The sequence below is a fragment of the Pseudoliparis swirei genome, chromosome 7, assembly GCF_029220125.1.
Source record: "Pseudoliparis swirei isolate HS2019 ecotype Mariana Trench chromosome 7, NWPU_hadal_v1, whole genome shotgun sequence".
Taxonomy (NCBI): domain Eukaryota; kingdom Metazoa; phylum Chordata; class Actinopteri; order Perciformes; family Liparidae; genus Pseudoliparis; species Pseudoliparis swirei.
The window spans coordinates 15331211-15352741 of NC_079394.1; the positions used below are offsets into that span (position 1 = coordinate 15331211).

A 21531-nucleotide genomic window follows, 5' to 3' on the forward strand; every position below is an offset into this window, starting at 1 on the left:
GGTCTGGGTAGAATAAGACTAGGTCTGGGTAGAGTAAGACCAGGTCTGGGTAGATTAAGACCAGGTCTGGGTAGAGTAAAACCAGGTCTGGGTAGATTAAGACCAGGTCTGGGTAGAATAAGACCAGGTCTGGGTAGAATAAGACCAGGTCTGGGTAGAGTAAGACCAGGTCTGGGTAGAATAAGACCAGGTCAACAGCTGTAACCCTCTTATAAAAGCGGTGTTGAACGCCGACCTTGAGTGCCTTGAAAGGCGCCTTATAAAAAATATGTTTATTATTATTATTAAAAGCGGTCTCAGGAGGACCCGTGAAGGTTCCTTGAGGAACTCAAAAGGGTTCGTGAACCCCGGCGGTTCCTCCACAGACCTTCTGCTGAATTTACTTGCACTGAAATGTGCTAAGAAGAAGAAAGCTGAAAATAGAAAGAAATAATAAGGTCAAATATAAGAAGTGAGAGGACGGAAACAAGAAAGGGAAGTCCAAAGTAAAAAAGAGTGCAAGATGAACGAGCCGATGTTCACCCGAGGAGAGCATAATTAATTTAATCAGCGCCATTCAAGAACTGCTGATGAAAATCTCACTCAATTAGAAGAAGCTGACGAAAGTTAACCAAATAAGTCATCGGCAGAAGTTGTTGGAAAGCAGCGTGACGTAAATCTCCCGATTCCCCGCCGCTCCTACAGACAGACTTTCCTTCTCTTTATCATCCAGGAAACGCACATCGCCGACCGGGGGAAACTTCACACTGCTTCCAACACGCACTCCCCCCACGACCAGAACGCTTTACCTCCAACGGGGTTCGTGTCATTTTATTTTGGCAAATTTTATTATTTACCCTCGCTGCTTTGCCTCCCGAGTGTTTGGCGTCCCTGAGTTTTTGCCGTGCGGCTCACCTGAAGCCTCACGCATTATCTTTTTTTTCATTTTGCAGGAAAACTTCAGAACTCCAGTGTTAGAAAAGTTTCTATGAAGTCTTCCTATTAAATCGAGACGCGATGACAGAGAAGGACGATTCCATTTTTAATGGGAAACGTAACGTAGCACCCGGAGGCCGTTTAGAGAAGGAAAACCCAGAGGACAGATTCTCTTAAACAGACACTTCATTTTCTTGTCCCTGAAATCTGATCCAGTCTTCAGAAAATGTTGAATGCAAGATGAATGTGCAAAAAAAAATTTTCTTAACAGAAGGACCTGATGAACAAAATAAACCAAATTTATCAAAGGTACCAAATGCACCGAATGTATCAAATGTACCAACTGTACAAAAATGCACCAATTGTACCAATTGCACCAAATGTGTTACGGGTGGCGAGGGGCAAGAGCTCAAGCGCAGAGGAACAGAACAGGACTCAATGTGAATAACAAAAACTGGGGGGGGGGCAGGTGTACGGCATGAGACACTAACGAGACAAGCGTGGCTGAGGCCAGGTGCAGGGAATGAAACAATCACGGAGACAGAGGAGACACAGAGAAGAAACAGAGGAGACACATGACAAAATGTACCACATTCACCAACTGTACTGCATACATATGTAAGTGTGTGGTGCATTGTGCCTGATACAGCGTTCATTGTTGTCTCTTTTGCATGTTGCATTATTTCCAATGTGTACAAATGTAAACTGTCTCCGCAGAAGGAGTTCTTTTCATCGAATCAAGATGTCCCTTTTCCTTTGTTGGTCTCTCATTTCTTCTCCGCTTCCCTTCTCTGTCTCTTTACCACCAACAGGCAGCCAGATTGAGTTCATCACAGTTTTTTACTGTGGATGGATAAATCGCTCTTTTCAATCAGCATGGGATTTAAATGTCTGTCAGTAGGTGATTTAAAGAACTACCCCGGTGCTTTTGAATGTTTAAGCCCATCAACTGCAAATGTGGCACACTTTTTGTTACTTTTCAAAGTCTACAAGCCCCTTAAGATGGATTTACAGACAGATACTGCAACGTGTTTCAGCTCATGTCAGAATGATATGAAAATCAACTTTCAGACACTTATCAATAAATTATCTATCAAAACAAGTATATATCTTTATTTATTTATAGTCACATTCAGCATGCAACTTGTACAAATATTTACCTTCTTGATCCATCAAGTGCAAACTCCAACTTTGAAAATGAGAAAGTCAGCTTCTGAAAACCACTCCACACATCACCAACTGAAGTGAGAGGCCACAGCAACCCAGACGGCACAAAGAATGTTGGTATTGTACGTCGGTTAGGTTTCGGCAACAACGTAGCGCAACAGCGTAAATCGATGTAGCGCAACAATGTAGCGCATTGACGTATTTACTCCCCCGAACCTCGATTGAAAAAACGAGATAGGATGAGAGATTCGGCAATTAAACTGAGCTCAGAGGAAGCAGCTCGGAGAGAAAATACATATTTTATTTGTGAAAATCCACTTAATAGGAATGAAGTGGTCACTGTCTGATGCATCTCCTACATGGAAACCATACGGCTAATACTCGCTGGTGCAACAGAGAGGTCACGATGCAACAGAGAGGTCACAACAGAGAGGTCACGATGCAACAGAGAGGTCACAACAGAGAGGTCACGATGCAACAGAGAGGTCACAACAGAGAGGTCACGATGCAACAGAGAGGTCACAACAGAGAGGTCTTCTTTATTACAGCTTCAAGGCAGATCACACCCTCGGGAGATAGACATCACAATTATAGTTCTGAAGACTCAGCGCCTTTACGATATTTATATTTAAAACCTCCCGTGACACCACCGGTGTGCTTGTTACAACAGGATGTTTTCACCATTTCATACCGTAAAAAAAACCAAGAAAACGGCCCACAGCTTCTTCATCTTCCAGTCAACAGGAACCACAGAGGAGGCAGAAAGAAGAAGAGAAGACGATCTCCCGTAATTATTAACGTGAGCAGAGGCAGGAACGCCTTCAGTCAGGAGCCGGAGGCATTTCACCAACTAGACAAGGAGGCTGTGGGTGGTCCTGGTCCTCTGCCAAGGACACCACACTCCTCCCTAGTCGTCTGCAGTACCTCGCAAACACCTCGCCCACATTCCTTCAGCCCCCCCCCCCCCCCCACCATCAACCCAACAAACACAGGAAGAAGAGGCTGTAATGGCTGGAAGAGGGGATTTGGGCTGGATGGGCGGAGGTATGAGAAACAAGCGTCCAGGGAGCTGGTGCCCTGGAGGCTGCGGTCCTCCTGACGATATTCATTAGGCTGTGATCACATTGTGGTTACTCTCTCTCTTTCTCTCCCTCTACTTCTATTTCCATTCCAACCCATCAACCCCCGAGTTCCCGGCAGGCCTCCGCCACTCGCTGCTCAGAGAGCATCAGCATGCCCACACAGGTTTTTCTTTACAGGCCGCAGGGCGCTGGGAGACCCGAGAGGTTGGACGACCGACTAGCGAGACTCTTGGTTATAAACCCTAAAGTCTTTGTCTCTTTGCCTCAACTGGGTTCAAACTGTCCATTCAGAAGAACTCCCCTTTCCATTTCAGTCGGATGTGGAGCATCTAAGTGGACCGGCGGTTCTTCTTTTACCCCGGAGGCCGTTGTTTCCGCTCTACTTCTGTCGTTATTTTAGCCCGAGTGACGAACTCAAACACAGCCGGTATGTGTTGGAAGCCTCGTTCTTTTTATTTGATCCATTTGTCCTTTTCCTACTTGCGATGTCGAGAGCAGAGTTTCATGAGGGGGCCGAGGTTAGCTTGGAAGTCCCTTCATGCAGGCGGCTTCCCACTAGTGATCCCTCAATGTCTTCCCCCTAGTGATCCCTCAATGGCTTCCCCCTAGTGATCCCTCAATGTCTTCCCACTAGTGATCCCTCAATGTCTTCCCACTAGTGATCCCTCAATGTCTTCCCCCTAGTGATCCCTCAATGGCTTCCCCCTAGTGATCCCTCAATGGCTTCCCACTAGTGATCCCTCAATGGCTTCCCCCTAGTGATCCCTCAATGTTTTCCCCCTAGTGATCCCTCAATGGCTTCCCACTAGTGATCCCTCAATGTCTTCCCACTAGTGATCCCTCAATGTCTTCCCACTAGTGATCCCTCAATGTCTTCCCCCTAGTGATCCCTCAATGGCTTCCCACTAGTGATCCCTCAATGGCTTCCCCCTAGTGATCCCTCAATGTTTTCCCCCTAGTGATCCCTCAATGGCTTCCCACTAGTGATCCCTCAATGGCTTCCCCCTAGTGATCCCTCAATGGCTTCCCCCTAGTGATCCCTCAATGTCTTCCCACTAGTGATCCCTCAATGGCTTCCCCCTAGTGATCCCTCAATGTCTTCCCCCTAGTGATCCCTCAATGGCTTCCCACTAGTGATCCCTCAATGGCTTCCCCCTAGTGATCCCTCAATGGCTTCCCACTAGTGATCCCTCAATGGCTTCCCCCTAGTGATCCCTCAATGGCTTCCCACTAGTGATCCCTCAATGTCTTCCCCCTAGTGATCCCTCAATGTCTTCCCCCTAGTGATCCCTCAATGGCTTCCCACTAGTGATCCCTCAATGGCTTCCCCCTAGTGATCCCTCAATGTCTTCCCCCTAGTGATCCCTCAATGGATTCCCCCTAGTGATCCCTCAATGGCTTCCCACTAGTGATCCCTCAATGGCTTCCCACTAGTGATCCCTCAATGGCTTCCCACTAGTGATCCCTCAATGGCTTCCCACTAGTGATCCCTCAATGGCTTCCCACTAGTGATCCCTCAATGTCTTCCCCCTAGTGATCCCTCAATGTCTTCCCCCTAGTGATCCCTCAATGTCTTCCCCCTAGTGATCCCTCAATGGCTTCCCACTAGTGATCCCTCAATGGCTTCCCCCTAGTGATCCCTCAATGTCTTCCCCCTAGTGATCCCTCAATGGATTCCCCCTAGTGATCCCTCAATGGCTTCCCACTAGTGATCCCTCAATGGCTTCCCCCTAGTGATCCCTCAATGGCTTCCCACTAGTGATCCCTCAATGGCTTCCCACTAGTGATCCCTCAATGGCTTCCCACTAGTTATCCCTCAACGGCTTCCCACTAGAGAACCCTCAGAGTCTTCCCACTAGTGATCCCTCAATATTTTTTGATTAATAATCAGAGAGCGTTTAATGACGGACGGCAGCTAGATGACATTTCATAAATGACTATTCCAAAACAGTGTTCAAGTGCTAATTGGTTTTCATAATGTTTGGTTGTGTGTTTGTTTTGATTCATTGACCAACATCATTTAATCATTTGTGCAACAAAGTGAAGCGGAGTCCTATTTTTATATTTATATATATATATATACAGTATATATATATATATATATATATATATATATCCAACAATGCATAAAAGCTTGTTTATGCTTTTGTTTATAGTCGTCTTGATTCCGTGATATTTATATATATATTTATAAGCATATACATAAATATATATAATTATATATAATTAAACATATATATATATATTTATAAATATATATACTTATATATATAAATATTGTTATACTTAATTATATATATATATATATATATATATATTCAGTTATACATATATACATATATGCATAAATATATATATAAATATATATATATATATAACAACAGGTGACATCACGACGACGACGTCATGCTTAGGGGCGGGGCTACCTTGTGATTGACAGGTCTCGCCCAGAGCCACATATTTAGCGTTAGTATCCAAACTGTCTAATCCGAATGAACCACATCTCATTCAACTTCATGAAGAAACATCCAGACTCTCGACTACCAGATCCTCACTCCCATCCTCCTCCTCCTCCTCCTCCCCTCCCCCCACCTGACGGGTGGCGATACTCACAGCGGCAGCGCGTGTCATCGTGGCGATAGGAACCAGGAGCACAGGAGGCGAGGCACTCGCCGCTATCGGGGCTCAGCAGGGGGAGCCGGGGGCCACAAGACCGGCACTCCCCCCCGCCGGAGCAGGAGGCGCAGGATGGCTGGCAGGCTGTGAGGAGGAGGAGGAGAGGAGGAGAGGAATTACCTTCCCTCTTTCTATCTGAGTCGCTTTTTGTCACAGTCGAGGATCAACGTCAAGACAGCGGTGTAGAATACATTTAGTTTAAAAGGAGTTAAGGGGATTTATCCTCCTCGGAGGCATGAGGAGCGCCTTGTTCCATCCTAATAGTCTGACGGAACTCCTCCTCCTCCTCCTCCTCCTCCTCCTGTTTGTTCCTCAAGGTAATCATGAATATGTGATCATGACACCAGGAGAGGAACCTCAAGATCGTTAGAATAAAAAGATACTGAATAAAGAAAAGAAGAGGTGGAGGAGGAAGAATAGGGAGGAGGAAGAGGAGGAAGAAGTAGAGGAGGAGGAGAAGAAGAAGAAAGGAGAAGAGGAGGAGGAGGAGAAGAAGGAGGAAGAAGAGGAGGAGTGGGAGGGTAGAGGAGGAGGATCAGGAGGAGGAGGAAGAGGAGGAGGAGGAAGAAGGACAATATGAAGAGGAGGAGAAAGGAAGAAGAACAAGAAGAAGAAGAAGAAGAATATTTGACAGTTTGGAGGCGGTCCTACCTGAACACGCTGATCCGTTGGCATAGTAACCGGCGGGACAGACGGACAGGCAGCGGCCGAGGTGCAGGACGGCCTTCGGGCTCCTGCAGCTCTCACAGTGGCCGGGAGACCCCGTGCATGACAGGCAGTCTGCATGGCACTGGACTGGGAGGGAAAAACACACACACACACACACACAAACACACACACACACACACAAACACACACACACACACACACACACACACTTAAATTAGACTAGAAGGCAATAGAATAAGTTTGCACAAACACAGATAATTTAAATGAAAGAATAATTATATATATATATACAGTACATGGATACTGTATGGAAGCAACAAAAAAAGATGTACATATTCGTGACACACACATTTAATGTCCTGCTGACTTCCTGCTTCACGCTGCTGGTGGTCCTGGAAGACTCAACGACAGAAACTCTGACGCTTAATTTAATGCTAATTCCATCAGATTCTACTCGGAAACTCGGTTATCGGAGGTGGACAGATTTAACTTTTAAAAACCACACACACACACACACAATACCGGCTGGCTGCTTGTCTGTGCTGGTTACCTTCTGCCCCCCAATGGCTGGGCTTAGATCACCCAGTCTTTGGCTTACCCCCCCCCCCTCCTCCATGTTGCAAGTCATGTTTAAAATGTATGTGCTTATGTGCTCTCTCTCCTCATGTTATGCTGTAATCCTCATCCTTTCTTGCCATTTCGTTGCCTCTGTACCTGTACTCTAGCAATGACAATAAATTGAATCCAATCCAATCCAATACATTGCTACACAAATCTATTCGCTACATGTGGCTCTGCAGGTTGATGAGGAGTCGAGGTGCTCCCACCGCCCACACTGGTTCCCAGTTGTGAGCTCCAGGCCCGGATCTTTAATCTGTGGACCGACTGCTCTTAAAGTCATTAAACTCGTATTGAGCCGGTGTGTAAACGTGTGTTGTTGTTCATCATTTAAACAAACCTCCAGGTTATTCCACCTCATTACCGTGTAGAAATACTACCAGTGAAAGTAAAGCTGGATAATAACTCAACTCTATGTACAGCCAGATGTCTTTTGAAGATTGTAATATGGCAAAATGTGTTTTATACATTATGGTGAAGTGTTCTACTAGATGTCCTTTATTGTAGTAACATTATTGATGATTATGTATCCAACATTTCATTTCGAAAATATTTAGTGGAAGCACCAAATTTCAAAACACATGAAATCTATCTACCCATCTACCTAACTACCTACCTACTTACCTACCTACCTATCCATCTACCTATCTACCTACCTTGCTACATATCTCTCTATCTACATACTTACCTATATATATCTACATACCTTTCTACCCATCTATCTACCTACCTACCTATCTATCTACCTACCTACCTACCTACCTATCTATCCATCCATCGGCACTAACAACATACGACCGCAGCACACTTTTGGACATAAACTTTTGCGCAAAACAAGGGTTTTTGTCCACTTTTCCATCGATCCAGCGTGGCGGCAGAGATCGTCTGAGCGAACCGCAACAACAACAGTGGAGCCGCTACTACGGACAGAGAAACATCGAGAAGCGGGGAAAGGCCGGAAGAGAGTGAGAGTTCAAGCCCACCGTCGACCTGTGCCGAGGATGCATCTAGCTAACGTCCAGTCTCTGGAAAAAAAGATGGATGATTTTAGGGTGATCAGATTCCAACGGACATGCGGGATTGTAACATCTTTTGTCTGACGGAAACTTGGCTGACGCTGGTGCCGGATCGAGTCATATGCCCAACGAGTCCTTCTCTGTTTTCCGTGCAGACAGAACGGAAGAGTCTGGTAAATCTAAGGGTGGAGGGTTTGCTTCATGACAAACAACATGTGGTGTGACCCCAAGAACATTAAGACTCTTTCTCGTTCCTGCTCGCGAACCTGGAACATCTGACGATCTCATGCCGTCCATTCTACCTTCCCGAGTTCAGCTCGGTCATCACCACAGCCGTCTACATTCCACCACAAGCGGACACCGACCTACATGATGTGTTATGTCGGCATCAGAACAAGTATCCCACGCGCTGTGGTGGTGGCTGGGACTTTAACAAGGCAAACCTAAAAAGTCATGCGAACTTTCACCAGCACATTACGTAAAGTACCAGAGGAAAGAACGTTGGACCACTGCTATACCATTCAAGAGAGGCTACAAGGCTGTCTCTCTCCCTCCGTTAGGAAATCAGACCATGCCGCCATTTTCTGCTTCGGAGTATAAACAAAGGATCGCGGGAAAGCGGTAGTGACGAGGAACGAATGGGTGGTCTGACCAATCAGAGGCTGAGCTACAGGACGCTCTGTGTCGCCGACTGGGACATGATCCAATCCAGTTCCAGTGACGCCAGCGAGTTTTGCGAAGTAGCAATGAGCCTCATAACGCGGACACCATCGTCCCCACGGTAAAGTTAGGGACTTTCCTAACCAAAAGCCGTGGGTTGATAGATCCATCCGTGAAGCTGTGAACGCCCGTACGCTGCCTATAACTCCGGTCTTGTATCCGGCAACATGGGAGTACAAGGCAGCGGTCTATGGACTGAGGAGGCGGTGAAGGACGCCAAAAGGAGGTACCGAGACAGAGTGGAATCACAGATGGAGCAGCGCGACACCAGGCGCCTATGGCAGGGGCTACGGACTATCACAAACTACCAGAGCAGACCCGCGCAATGGTGAGCCTGAACTCATTTTATGCACGGTTTGAGGCTAGCAACAACAGCGCTAGCTCGGGGACAACAACACCGTTAGCGTAGCCGAGGTGAGTTCTACCGCTGGGATGAACACACACTCTCTGTGACCGAGCACAGTGTGAGGAGGGCTCTGTTGAGGGTGAACACCAGGAAAGCTGCAGGTCCAGATGGCATATCTGGGCGAGTACTGAAGACCTGTGCTAACCAGCTAGCTCGTGTTCACCACAATATTCAACCTCTCCTGGCTGAGTCCGTGGTCCCCGCCTGCTTCAAGAGATCCACTATTGTCCCTGTGCCCAAGAATGCTTCTCCAGCATGTATGAATGACTACCGACCGGTGGCCCTCACCTCGGTGGTCATGAAATGCTGAGAGGCTGATAAAGGACTACATCTGCGCCTTCCTCCCTTCCTCCATGGACCCGCTGCAGTTTGCTTATCGCCCAAACAGATCCACGGATGATGCTGTCTCCCAGGTACTGCACACCACACTCTCTCATCTGGACAGCCAGAGAGCGGGCTATGTGAGACTGCTGTTCATTGATTATAGTTCGGCTTTCAACACCATAGTCCCCTCCAGACTGGCGGCAAGCTGATTGAGCTGGGACTGAACACCCCCTGTGTGCTTGGATCCTGGACTTCCTGACCGCCAGGCCACAGGTGGTCAGGGTGGGCAGACACCTCAAATCCCTCACCCTGAACACAGGATCCCCCAGGGTTGCGTCCTCAGCCCCTACTGTACTCCCTGTACACACATGACTGTGTGGCCAGGTTCAGCTCAACACCATCATCAAGTTTGCGGATGACACAGTGGTGGTGGGCCTGATCTCGAACAACGGCAGAAGGCCTACCTGGAGGAAGTTGCTGATCTGTCACTCTGGTGCCAGGACAACAGCCTCATCATGAATGTCACCAAAACTAAGGAGCTGATTGTGGACTTTAGGAGGGTACAACAACAGAGGACGTACTCACCGCAGGGGACGGACTACTGTGGAGAGGGTGAGCGTGCCTGGGAGTCCACATCACCGAGGATCTGACATGGTCAACGAACACAGACACTCTGGTGAGAAAGGCAAGGCAGCGCCTCTACCACCTCAGGCAGCTGAGGAAATTTAAAGTTTCCCAGAGGATCCTTCAGTCCTTCTACTCTGGAGAGTAGAGAGCGCCTGACAGGAAGCATCACAGCCTGGTTTGGCAACTGCTCCGCTCAGGACAGGAAGGCTCTGCAGAGAGTAGTGCGCGTGGCTGACTTGCACTATTGACCTCTGCAGAGAGTGGTGCGTTCACGCTGACACACTATATTCCCCACCCTGCAGGACTTGTACACCAGGAGGTGCAGAACCAGAGCCGGCAGGATCATGAAGGATCCTCACCACCCCAACAACAGACTGTTTCAGCTGCTGCGGTCAGGCAGGCGCCTCCGTAGTCACGCTGCAAGAACAGAGAGACTGAGACGGAGTTTCTTTCCTCAGGCCATCAGGATTGTGAACTCCGACCTCACAGGACCCCATAGACCCACACACAACTGCTCTTCTTACACACACACACACACACACACACACACACACTTACTGTAAATATTGTGTTGTTTTTTATTTGTAAATAGTGTGTACTTGTTGCCCTTGCACATTCCTGCTGAGCATTGCCACTTTCATTTCACTGCACACCCTGTGTGTGTATGTGACAAATAAAACATCTTGAATCTTGAATCTTGAATCTTGAATATATATATCCATCTATCCATCTATCTATCTGTCCAACTACCCATCTATATATCTATCCATCTATCTATCCATCTATCCATATATCCATCTACCCATCTATCCATCTATCTATCTATCTACCCATCTACCTATCTACCCATCTACCCATCTATCGATCCATTCATCTATCTATCCATCCATCCATCCATCTATCTATCCATCTATCTATCTATCTTACCATCTACCCATCTATCTATCTATCTACCCATCTATCTATCTATCCATTCATATATCTATCCATCTATCTATCTATCTACCCATCTATCTATCTATACATTCATCTATCTATCCATCTATCTATCTACCCATCTACCCATCTACCCATCTATCTATCTATCTATCCATCTATCTATCTACCCATCTACCCATCTATCTATCTATCTATCCATCTATCTATCTACCCATCTACCCATCTATCCATCTACCCATCTATCCATCTATCTATCTATCTATCTATCCATCTATCTATCTATCGTGGTAAAACATATGAAGTGGAGCAGAAACATAAAGCAGCCTGAAAATGACCTCCATATTCTCTAAACACGAGTTTAGTACATAGTACACAAGAAAACGTCCATATTGAGTCAGAAGTACGAGTCGTATTCTAGATGTTGGATCTCAACCTCATGAACATGCAAAGAAACTAAATAAATATGATAATGTATTTTACAACAGGGGTAATCATCGCACGGCGTCGGGATTCTTTTGAACTGCATCACTTTCCATAAGTAAGTCCGACCATTCGTGACCTACAACACTTCCTTTCTGTTGTTGATAAGTTGTTATTTATATATTTATAAGAACGTCTTCGACGGAGAAAAGCAGCTGAAGCTCTACAAGGAAACGTCAAAGTCTCAAACGTCCTCTGGGTTCTTTAAACATTCACCATCACAGGTCTCAACCCTGAGTGTTACCACATGATCAGAGGACACACCTCCAACTGCGTAGGAACACCATTACTTCCTGTTTGCTCTGACAGCTGAGACGGGAACCCCAGTGAAGGATCTCATCCCTTTGATTCAGCTCATGAAACAATGGCGACAGGATTGAGAGTCTATGAAGGGTGTGTGTGTGTGTGTGCGTGTGTGTGCGTGTGTGTGTGTGTGTGTGTGTGCGTGTGTGTGTGTGCGCGCTGGTTACAGATACACACATTTTAAGGTAGTGTGGGCCCGAATTCATCAAATCCCTCCTGGGAATCTCGCTGGTCTAACCTCGGAGAGGAAAGAGAAATTATTTATGAAGCTTCTAACCCAAAAGAATAAATAAAGGGAGGACTTCTCCCATGAGAGAGAGAGGGAGAGAGAGACTAAAACTAAAAATTATGCGTCAGTGTTGGACTAAATTACTAAATGTTTTTTTAGAGCAGCACATTTTATGTATAAATATATGTAAATATACATATATAAATATACAATGACATGCCTCTCGATCTCTTTTGTTTACGTAGCGCCGTTAGCTGCTGGTGGCGGCGCCATGTTGAGAGCCATGTGGAGACAACATTTGAGTAAAAGTATCAACATATTGCATTCAAAATGTCTTCCTGAAGTAAAAGTACAGAAAGTTTTAAGCAAGTACAAAAAGTAAATGAAGAATGGCCAATAATTTTTTTTTAAATTCTCTTTCTTGAATTATTATTATTGCTAATTATTTGTAGTACAGAAGCCGTTTCGAGGCTAGCTTGGTATACTGTGTAGTTGTGGTTTGTAGATAATAGAAACATTCAAATGTGAAGCAAAGTCAACGATACGAAGCCCAAACAGCTGAAATCTAACAATTAGACCAACGTGCCATTTGAAACTCGAAGTAAACACAAATCAAAAGCTCAGGAATTTTCAACGTGTCTTGATTAAACTATTCGAGTCACATTATTTAACATAACAACAACAAGAATAGAGCCGTGTAAAAATTGTTACAATGTCCTGATTTTATTCTGAGAATATTTTTTTCAACGTGAATAATCTCTGGTACAAAAGCTGCGTTGAATGGAACAATGAGAGGAGAGGCTGCGGACCTCTGGGCCAATAGAGAGCCACGATCAATAGGCTCAAAGGAAGATTCCCGCTTCCAGTTGAAGGGAAAGAGAGAAAATGTGTTTGTGTTTCTTCTTCTTCTATTTTTAGCTGCAAACTACACACGTCGGCCTCATCAGCTGTTTTAAGTCACTCCGTTAAGGCGCGCCTGTATGCATTACTAAACCATTACTACACCCACACACACACACACACGTTGATGTGCACGGGCTGCGAGGTGATGACAGGTGCAAGTGTACATTTGAATTATTCACCCAGAAGATGGCTGTGTGTGCATGGATAACACACGTTGTGTTGTACGCAGCATTTAGCCAGGCATGCACACGATCGGCCTGTTAGCGTTAATATGGAAATACACACTTAACACCTTGATACACCACAAACACATCAACACAATGTACTATGTGTACAGAGGGACGGGGTCATGTACAGCACTGCAGTTCATCCTGCACCATAATTTCTACATGTACAGGACTGTCTCAGAAAATTAGAATATTGTGATAAAGTTCTTTATTTTCTGTAAAAATGTCATGCATTCTGGATTCATTACAAATCAACTGAAATATTGCAAGCCTTTTATTCTTTTAATATTGCTGATTATGGCTTACAGCTTAAGAAAACTCTAAAATCCTATCTCATAAAATTTTAATATTTCCTCAGACCAAGTAAAAAAAAAGATTTATAACAGCTGAGTGTTTGTCAAGGCTCAGGAAACCCTTGCAGGTGTTTCGAGTTAATTAGACAATTCAAGTGATTTGTTTAATACCCTACTAGTATACTTTTTCATGATATTCTAATATTTAGAGATAGGATATTTGAGTTTTCTTAAGCTGTAAGCCATAATCAGCAATATTAAAAGAATAAAAGGCTTGCAATATTTCAGTTGATTTGTAATGAATCCAGAATGCATGACATTTTTGTTTTTTTAATTGCATTACAGAAAATAAAGAACTTCATCACAATATTCTAATTTTCTGAGACAGTCCTGTATATATAAAGAGAGGAAAAAGATGAACACATTTGAAAGTTGATTAACAAGCAAGGAAAAGAGAAAAATACTGGAGCATTGTATCAAACCTCTTTGAGCCTCGGAGGTTTAGGGAAATGACTCTTTGGAGAAGCTGTTAAAAATGTAAATGTGTCAAGACACGAAGAACCACTGGTTTAATGTGCTAGGAGATCACTTCTTAAGATCTATTTTTACAGACTGGCTTTTTACTGATTTGTTTTATTATGCTGCTTTATTTAATTTTCCTAAATTCTTTCAATTGTCTCACATTATTTAATTTTACACAATTATTAAATTTTCCTAAATAATAATAATTTTACCACATTACGTTATTTTACAAAATTATTTTCCAAAAAAATATTTTATTGAACACATTTTATTTGAATAAATAATTTTATTTTATTACATACCTTTATTTTACTCCATTATTTTATTACATAACTTAATATGACTGAATTAGTTTTATTTTACGACATTATTTTATTGTATTTATCTGTATTGTATTAGTTGGTTTCATTGTTTCGTCTATTGTCCTGTTTTATTAAGGTTTGACTCTCGAAATAAAGCAAAGTACAAGATGTAAAATTGTACTTACAGTAAATGTTGTACTTGAATGTACTTTGATGCCTTCCTCTACGGTCATATGAATAATTATATATGAGTGTGAGCAACTCTTAATAATACTAATTAGACTGTAACACATCGTGTACATGCTGCTGCTGAGAAAGATGAACAGTGAACGCTCAGACGTCCAGTTGTTGAATTATTCACTCAAACTTAATTATAAGTCTCCATAAATCCCGACAGCGGTGTCCCCGCTGTGTAATCCCCCGGTGGGGCATTTAACTACACAAGATATGAACATGTGTTTGTTTGTGGTTGGCTGTCAGTTTGTGTCAACAATACTGTTTTGTTTTGTTAGTTTTTTCCCTCGAGGGACGTGGAACAGTTTGTGTGGATTTGACCGCGTGGTGTACGCTAGGAAGTGAGCTTAAAGACACAACGTTATGCCGTTTGAGGACATTTTCTTAGTTTGTGGTATCTTTTGGATCGTACGCAGTGTACACGCAGTATGCAGTGTGACCTGTGTAGAGCTGTGTTTTTGTATAGTTAACCCCCAGAGCTGTTATTTAGTGTCTTGTTATTTCATCCTCCTTTGCAGCGACGTACCTCGGTGACACTCGGGGCAGCACCCGCCGGGCCGGATGAAGACCAGGGTGCCCGGTGGGCAGGTGGGGCAGGAGAGCAGGTAACAGGTCGCCCGGGCGCCGCTGCATTCGCACTCTCGGCAGCCGCCGTCCGACCACCGAGCCAGGTCCTGAGAGGAGACAGAGGAGCTTAATGCTAATGCATGTGTCACTTAGAAAAGAAGCCCGAGAGTCGAGATATGTATCGTTGTATCGATGTATCGCTGTATCGATGTATTGATGTATTGTATCGTTGTATCGTATCGTTGCATCGTATAGTTGTATCGATGTATTGATGTATCGTATCGTTGTATCGTATCGTTGCATCGTATAGTGGTATCGATGTATTGATGTATCGTATCGGTGTATCGTATCGTTGCATCGTATAGTGGTATCGATGTATAGTTGTATCGTATCGTTGTATCGTATCGTTGCATCGTATCGTTGTATCGATGTATAGTTGTATCATATCGTTGTATCGTATCGTTGCATCGTATAGTTGTATCGATGTATAGTTGTATCGTATCGTTGTATCGTATAGTTGTATCGATGTATTGTTGTATCGTTGTATAGTTTTATCGATGTATCGATGTATAGTTGTATCATATCTTCGTATCGTATCGTTGTATCGATGTATAGTTGTATCATATCGTTGTATCGTATCGTTGCATCGTATAGTTGTATCGATGTATAGTTGTATCGTATCGTTGTATCGTATCGTTGTATCGTATAGTTGTATCGATGTATTGTTGTATCGTTTTATCGTTGTATCGATGTATAGTTGTATATCTTCGTATCGTATCATTGTATCGTATCGTTGTATCGATGTATCGATGTATAGTTGTATCATATCTTCGTATCGTATCATTGTATCGTATCGTTGTATCGATGTATCGATGTATAGTTGTATAATATCTTCGTATCGTTGTATCGTATCGTTGTATCGATGTATCGATGTATAGTTGTATCATATCTTCGTATCATATCGTTGTATCGTATAGTTGTATCGATGTATTGTTGTATCGTTTTATCGTTGTATCGATGTATAGTTGTATCATATCTTCGTATTGTTGTATCGTATAGTTGTATCGATGTATAGTTGTATCGTATCGTTGTATCGTATCGTTGTATCGATGTATTGTTTTATCGTTGTATCGATGTATAGTTGTATCATATCTTCGTATCGTTGTATCCTATAGTTGTATCGATGTATAGTTGTATCGTATCGTTGTATCGTATAGTTGTATCGATGTATTGTTGTATCGTTGTTTAGTTTTATCGATGTATCGATGTATAGTTGTATCATATCGTTGTATCGTATCGTTGTATCGATGTATATTTGTATCATATCGTTGTATCGTTGTATCGTATCATTGTATCGATGTATAGTTGTATCATATCATTGTATCGTATCGTTGTATCGATGTATAGTTGTATCATATCATTGTATCGTATCGTTGTATCGATGTATAGTTGTATCGTATCGTTGTGTCGATGTATAGTTGTATCATATCGTTGTATCGTATCGTTGGATCGATGTATAGTTGTATCATATCGTTGTATCGTATCGTTGGATCGATGTATCTGTCCATTGTGAGTCTCAGGACTACTGTGTGAATATTGAAGCAGACAGTGTTTCAAATGAACAGCTCAAAGTCATCTGATCGCTCTGTCCTGAAACTCTCTTTGTGTTTATGTATTCATAAGCGACTCCATACTGATGCATGTGGTTGTTTGTGTGGTTGTTTGTGAGGTTGTTTGTGTTGTTGTTTGTGTGTCTCCTCTGCAGTGACACTTTACTTTCTTTCCACTTCTGAGAATACAGAGTTCACAGCAGCCTGCAGAGTCTCTGCCTCACCCACACAGTTTGGATTTATCGCCTGATTTTGCAATTTTCCAAAACAGGCTTTTGTTTTTGTTGAGCAAAGTAAAAAAGAAAAGAAAAGTAAAAAGTACCTTGTAGGATTCCCCTTTATAGGAACAGGAAGGTTTCTCAGAGGAACACTCCGGGCAGCACCGGCCCAGTAGATGATTGAGCTCAGATCCCTGAAAACACAAAGAAAAATATGTATTTAGATTTAAAAACTACAGGGAAATCACCTTCGAGCTACGGCACTTTACTCTCAAAGATGGAGTTGTCATAGTCAGGAACTGAAATGCCAGCATTAAGTTTGATAAAAACAGAAAAACCACAGCAACTCCTTCCACTCTTCATCACATTGTAATATCTCCTTCTGCAGGTATTCCAGTTATTTCCATTTAGCTTCATTTTAATTGACAGAAAATGCACATTCATTATTATTCTTGGACAGAAGAATCGTCAAACTTTATGATCCATTGGGAGATGTAAGTGGATTCATGTTCCACCAGTATGAGCGACTGGGAGGAGATATCCAAGGTTACTCCTCCTCATCGCTAGTGGACGAGGGTTTTGACATGCGAATGGGGCCGTGAAGCAGGAAGTAGATTTCACCTCAAAGTGACAGCCGACAGCAGAGAGGAGGACGTAGTACAAGTTTTACAGCAGCGACAGGATTGTTAGAGAGAGAAAGAGACATGTAAAGAGAGAGAGAAGACATTTAAAGATAGAGACACAGATACATTGAGAGAGAGAGAGACATAGAGAGAAACATAAATAAAGAGAGAGACTTATAGATAGAGAGATAGAGAGACATATATATATTTATATATATATATATATATAGAGAGAGAGACATATAAAGAGAGAGAGGCACAGATACATTAAGAGAGACATAGAGACAGAAATAGAGAGAGACATAGAGATAGAGAGACATATATATATATATATATATATAGAGAGAGAGAGAGACATAGAGATAGAGAGACAAAGAGAGATTTTTTTTTAAATTAACTTTCTGTACACATTACAATGCCATTCATTCAATGAAGAACTCCTTCAAGGGCCAGTACAGTACGTTATCAGTAACCCTCCCCCCTCCCTCTTTAACCCTCGAACTCCCTCATTGGCTCTGCACGCCGGCGGTCTTCTTAGCGAGGCGAGCTCGCTCAATTGTGATCAGGACGACCGCCAGCGACTCCACTCACGGGCTGATGGCGCCCGCCAGCTGCAATCAGCACCGCACGGCGTGATGAACGGGGTGAAGGGCGGGGGCTCGGCCCCGGCAGGGAGATATTAATGTGAGATCGTTAAAAGCTGGGATGGAGGTATCCATGGGAACGCCAGCTTCTAAACTTAAGTGCTTTGTTTGGGTTTTTATTTTCAAGACTCCCTCGTTAAGAGGCTGATCCCACGTGATGACATCATCGCTGGGTTCAACCTGTGTGTCTTTCAACCTGGACAGTTCAGCCTCGACCGGACTGAACCGTCACGCCGACAACCTCTGACGACTCCTCTCCTCCTCCATTCAAACATAATCAACTGAATAGCACCCAAAGGTGCCCGGTGAACGGGTGCGTTTCAAATGAAACCCGACCAGCGAGGAAGCCGCGAGCTAAGTAAGCGTGACATCTTCCATTACCGCTCTAGTGGGGCAGGAAATGGGATTTCAGGGTGCTGACATGTTGTATTTGTGGGTGGGGGGTGGGGGTGGGGATGAGACTGACCTGGGGGCAAGCCACGCGGCCGCACTCGGCCCGGTGGCAGACCACCTGACCGCGGTTGCAGGAGCAGAACTGGCACCCCGTGGCGTTCCACATGTCTCCGTGGTATCGCGTGGCGCCCCTGTACGCGCAGCTCCCCGCGGCGGCGGCGCACTCGCCGCAGCATTGTCCGGCTCGCTTCACTTTGGTCTGACCCTGCAGGAGGGGGGGGGGGCAATGGGGAGGGGGGTTTGGGTTCATTTGGCTTTTTATGTGCAATAAAAAACAACGAGACAAAATAAGAGAGCTCATGAAAATGCAGTTTTTTGGGTATTGTGACAGTTCAAAAAGCATATATTTTTATTTACAAAATTATTCTTTTTTATAAAATAATTTTATTTGACCAAATTAATTTTATTTGACCAAATTATTGTATTATTCGGGGGGGTTTCATCTTCCGATATCATCAGTGTCTGTGTGTCTGTATTTGTGTGTGTGTGTGTGTGTGTGTGAGGCTACCCACCTTGTTGCAGGTGAGGGGCTGACAGGTGTATGTGTGGCATTTAGACTGCCCCCGGTCACACACACACGTGGTGCAGGCGTTCTTCTGCCACTGCTCACCGTGCTGCAAAGACAGAATACACACACACTTAGACCATCATAGTCACACACACTCACACACACACACACACACACACACACACACACACACACACACACCCTACCTGGTGCTGTTTCCCAGCAGACAGACAGGGGTTGGACACACACTGAGGGCAGCAGCGGCCCGGCTGGATCACCAAGTTCTCGGGCTGAAGGACGGGATAAAAATAAATAAACAAACAAACAATAAATCTTCCGACAGCTCTGCCAATGCTAGCAGTTAGGCCCCGCTTTCAGTCTTTGTGCTAAGCTACGCTAAAGGCGGCTGACAGGGTTGTAAATCCTTCCTTCATGACTGTTATATTATTTAATTATTTAATAATTTTTGTGTGCATGTGCGTGTTTGTTTTCAACTCACCGGCTTGCAGGCGACCGGTTGACACTCGGCCACCGAGCACCGGACGTCCCCGTCACTGCAGACGCACCTGGAGCAGAGGCTCGGCGCCCACTCCTCGCCGTCCCTATAGGCCACGCCCCCCCAGGAGCAGGACCCTGAGACACACACACACACAGATAAAACACAGAATGAGTAAACAGATAAATGAGTCACCTAATGAGCACTGTTTGTTTGCCCTCAAACCGGTGATCCACAGTGAAGGGGGAGGGGCTAATTAGCAGCTATCCACAACTCGGTTAGAGTCGCTAACAGCTCCGTGTGTCAACAACAACAACAACAACACCACGTCCGACTGGAGACGTAAACAGGGTCCAAGACGGCTCTCTGACCAGGGGTGGGGTGTGGGGGCTGGATGGAGGCTGGATATAGGATGGATGGAGACTGGATGGAGGCTGGATGGAATCTGGATGGAGCTGGATGGAGGCTGAATGGAGGCTGGATGGAGGCTGGATGGGGAGCTAGATAGAGGCTGGATGGAGGCTGAATGGAGGCTGGATGGAGGCTGGATGAAGGCTGGATGGAATCTGGATGGAGGCTGGATGGAGGCTGGATGGGGGCTGGTATGCCCCAACACCCCATGTTAGGCCTGGTACCCCCCCCCCCCCCCCCTCACCTCCGTTGCGGCCGCACTTGGGGCAGCACTCTCCGGTGGGGGTGAACAGGCTCTGGTCCGCGGGGCAGCTGAGAGGATGGCAGTGCCGAGAGCTGCAGGCCACGCCTCCTCTGGAGCAGGAGCACAGGGAGCAGGGGGAGGGGCTCCACTGGCTGTCATGCTAGGGGGGGGGGGCGAGAGGGAGATAGAGAGGGAGATGGAGAGGGAGAGAGAGAGAGAGAGAGAGGGGGAGATGGAGAGAGAGGGAGATGGAGAGAGAGAGAGAGAGAGGGGAGATGGAGAGAGAGATGGAGAGAGAGAGGGAGATGGAGAGGGAGAGAGAGAGAGAGGGGGAGATGGAGAGAAAGAGATGGAGAGAGAGAGAGAGAGTTACACTCTGAAACACTAGGGATTAATTGTTTGTTTTTATGTTAATCGTAATATGCTCGACTGCATGTAAACGGGAATATTGATTTTCATCAAACATGTAAACGGCTCGTTACTATGAAGAAAAGAAATGCCTCTTGGAAGGAATAGATAGTCTGAGAGACATTTATGTGTTTGGGCTCCCGGACAGTTTGCAAATGATTCCTTTAAATTAAAAATAATGTATACAAATAAACGATGCTGCTGTCCAGGGAGCTGATGATGGAGCTCAGATCAGCAGGAAGTGCCACTTCTCCGGGGAACCACTGGTGAGATGATTGAAAGCAAAAGGCACTAATCTTCTTTCCGGCAGCATATACGCCCCAACAGCTTTAACACAGGAGGCATAGACTTCTATACAACCAGAGGAGTCACCCCCCTGGTGGTCAGTAGAGTGAATGCAGCTTTAACACACGAAGTATTTAGACTTCTATACAACTAGAGGAGTCACCCCTCTGGTGGTCAGTAGAGTGAATGCAGCTTTAACACACAAAGTATTTAGACTTCTATACAACCAGAGGAGTCGCCCCCTGGTGGTCAGTAGAGTGAATGCAGCTTTAACACATGAAGCATAGACCTCTATACAACCAGAGGAGTCCCCCCCCCCCGGTGGTCAGAAGAGAGAATGCAGCTTTAACACAAGAAGCATAGACTTCTAAAAACCAGAGGAGTCGCCTCCCCTGGTGGTCAGGAGAGAGAA

The 21531-nt window shown here is 44.8% G+C and overlaps 1 protein-coding gene across 1 annotated transcript in view; it reads right to left on the bottom strand.

Moving 5' to 3' along the window:
- The window catches only part of fras1 (Fraser extracellular matrix complex subunit 1), a 136215-nt gene that overhangs the window by 70114 nt on the left and 44570 nt on the right, over positions 1–21531 (bottom strand). The window contains exons 5-13 of the mRNA XM_056418623.1: positions 20427–20586; positions 19775–19908; positions 19482–19565; positions 19280–19381; positions 18781–18972; positions 17152–17241; positions 15179–15326; positions 6492–6635; positions 5778–5924 (exon numbers count right to left, since the gene is read on the bottom strand). Coding sequence (XP_056274598.1) covers positions 5778–5924; positions 6492–6635; positions 15179–15326; positions 17152–17241; positions 18781–18972; positions 19280–19381; positions 19482–19565; positions 19775–19908; positions 20427–20586 — 1201 coding nt within the window. The remainder of the gene's footprint in view (positions 1–5777; positions 5925–6491; positions 6636–15178; positions 15327–17151; positions 17242–18780; positions 18973–19279; positions 19382–19481; positions 19566–19774; positions 19909–20426; positions 20587–21531) is intronic.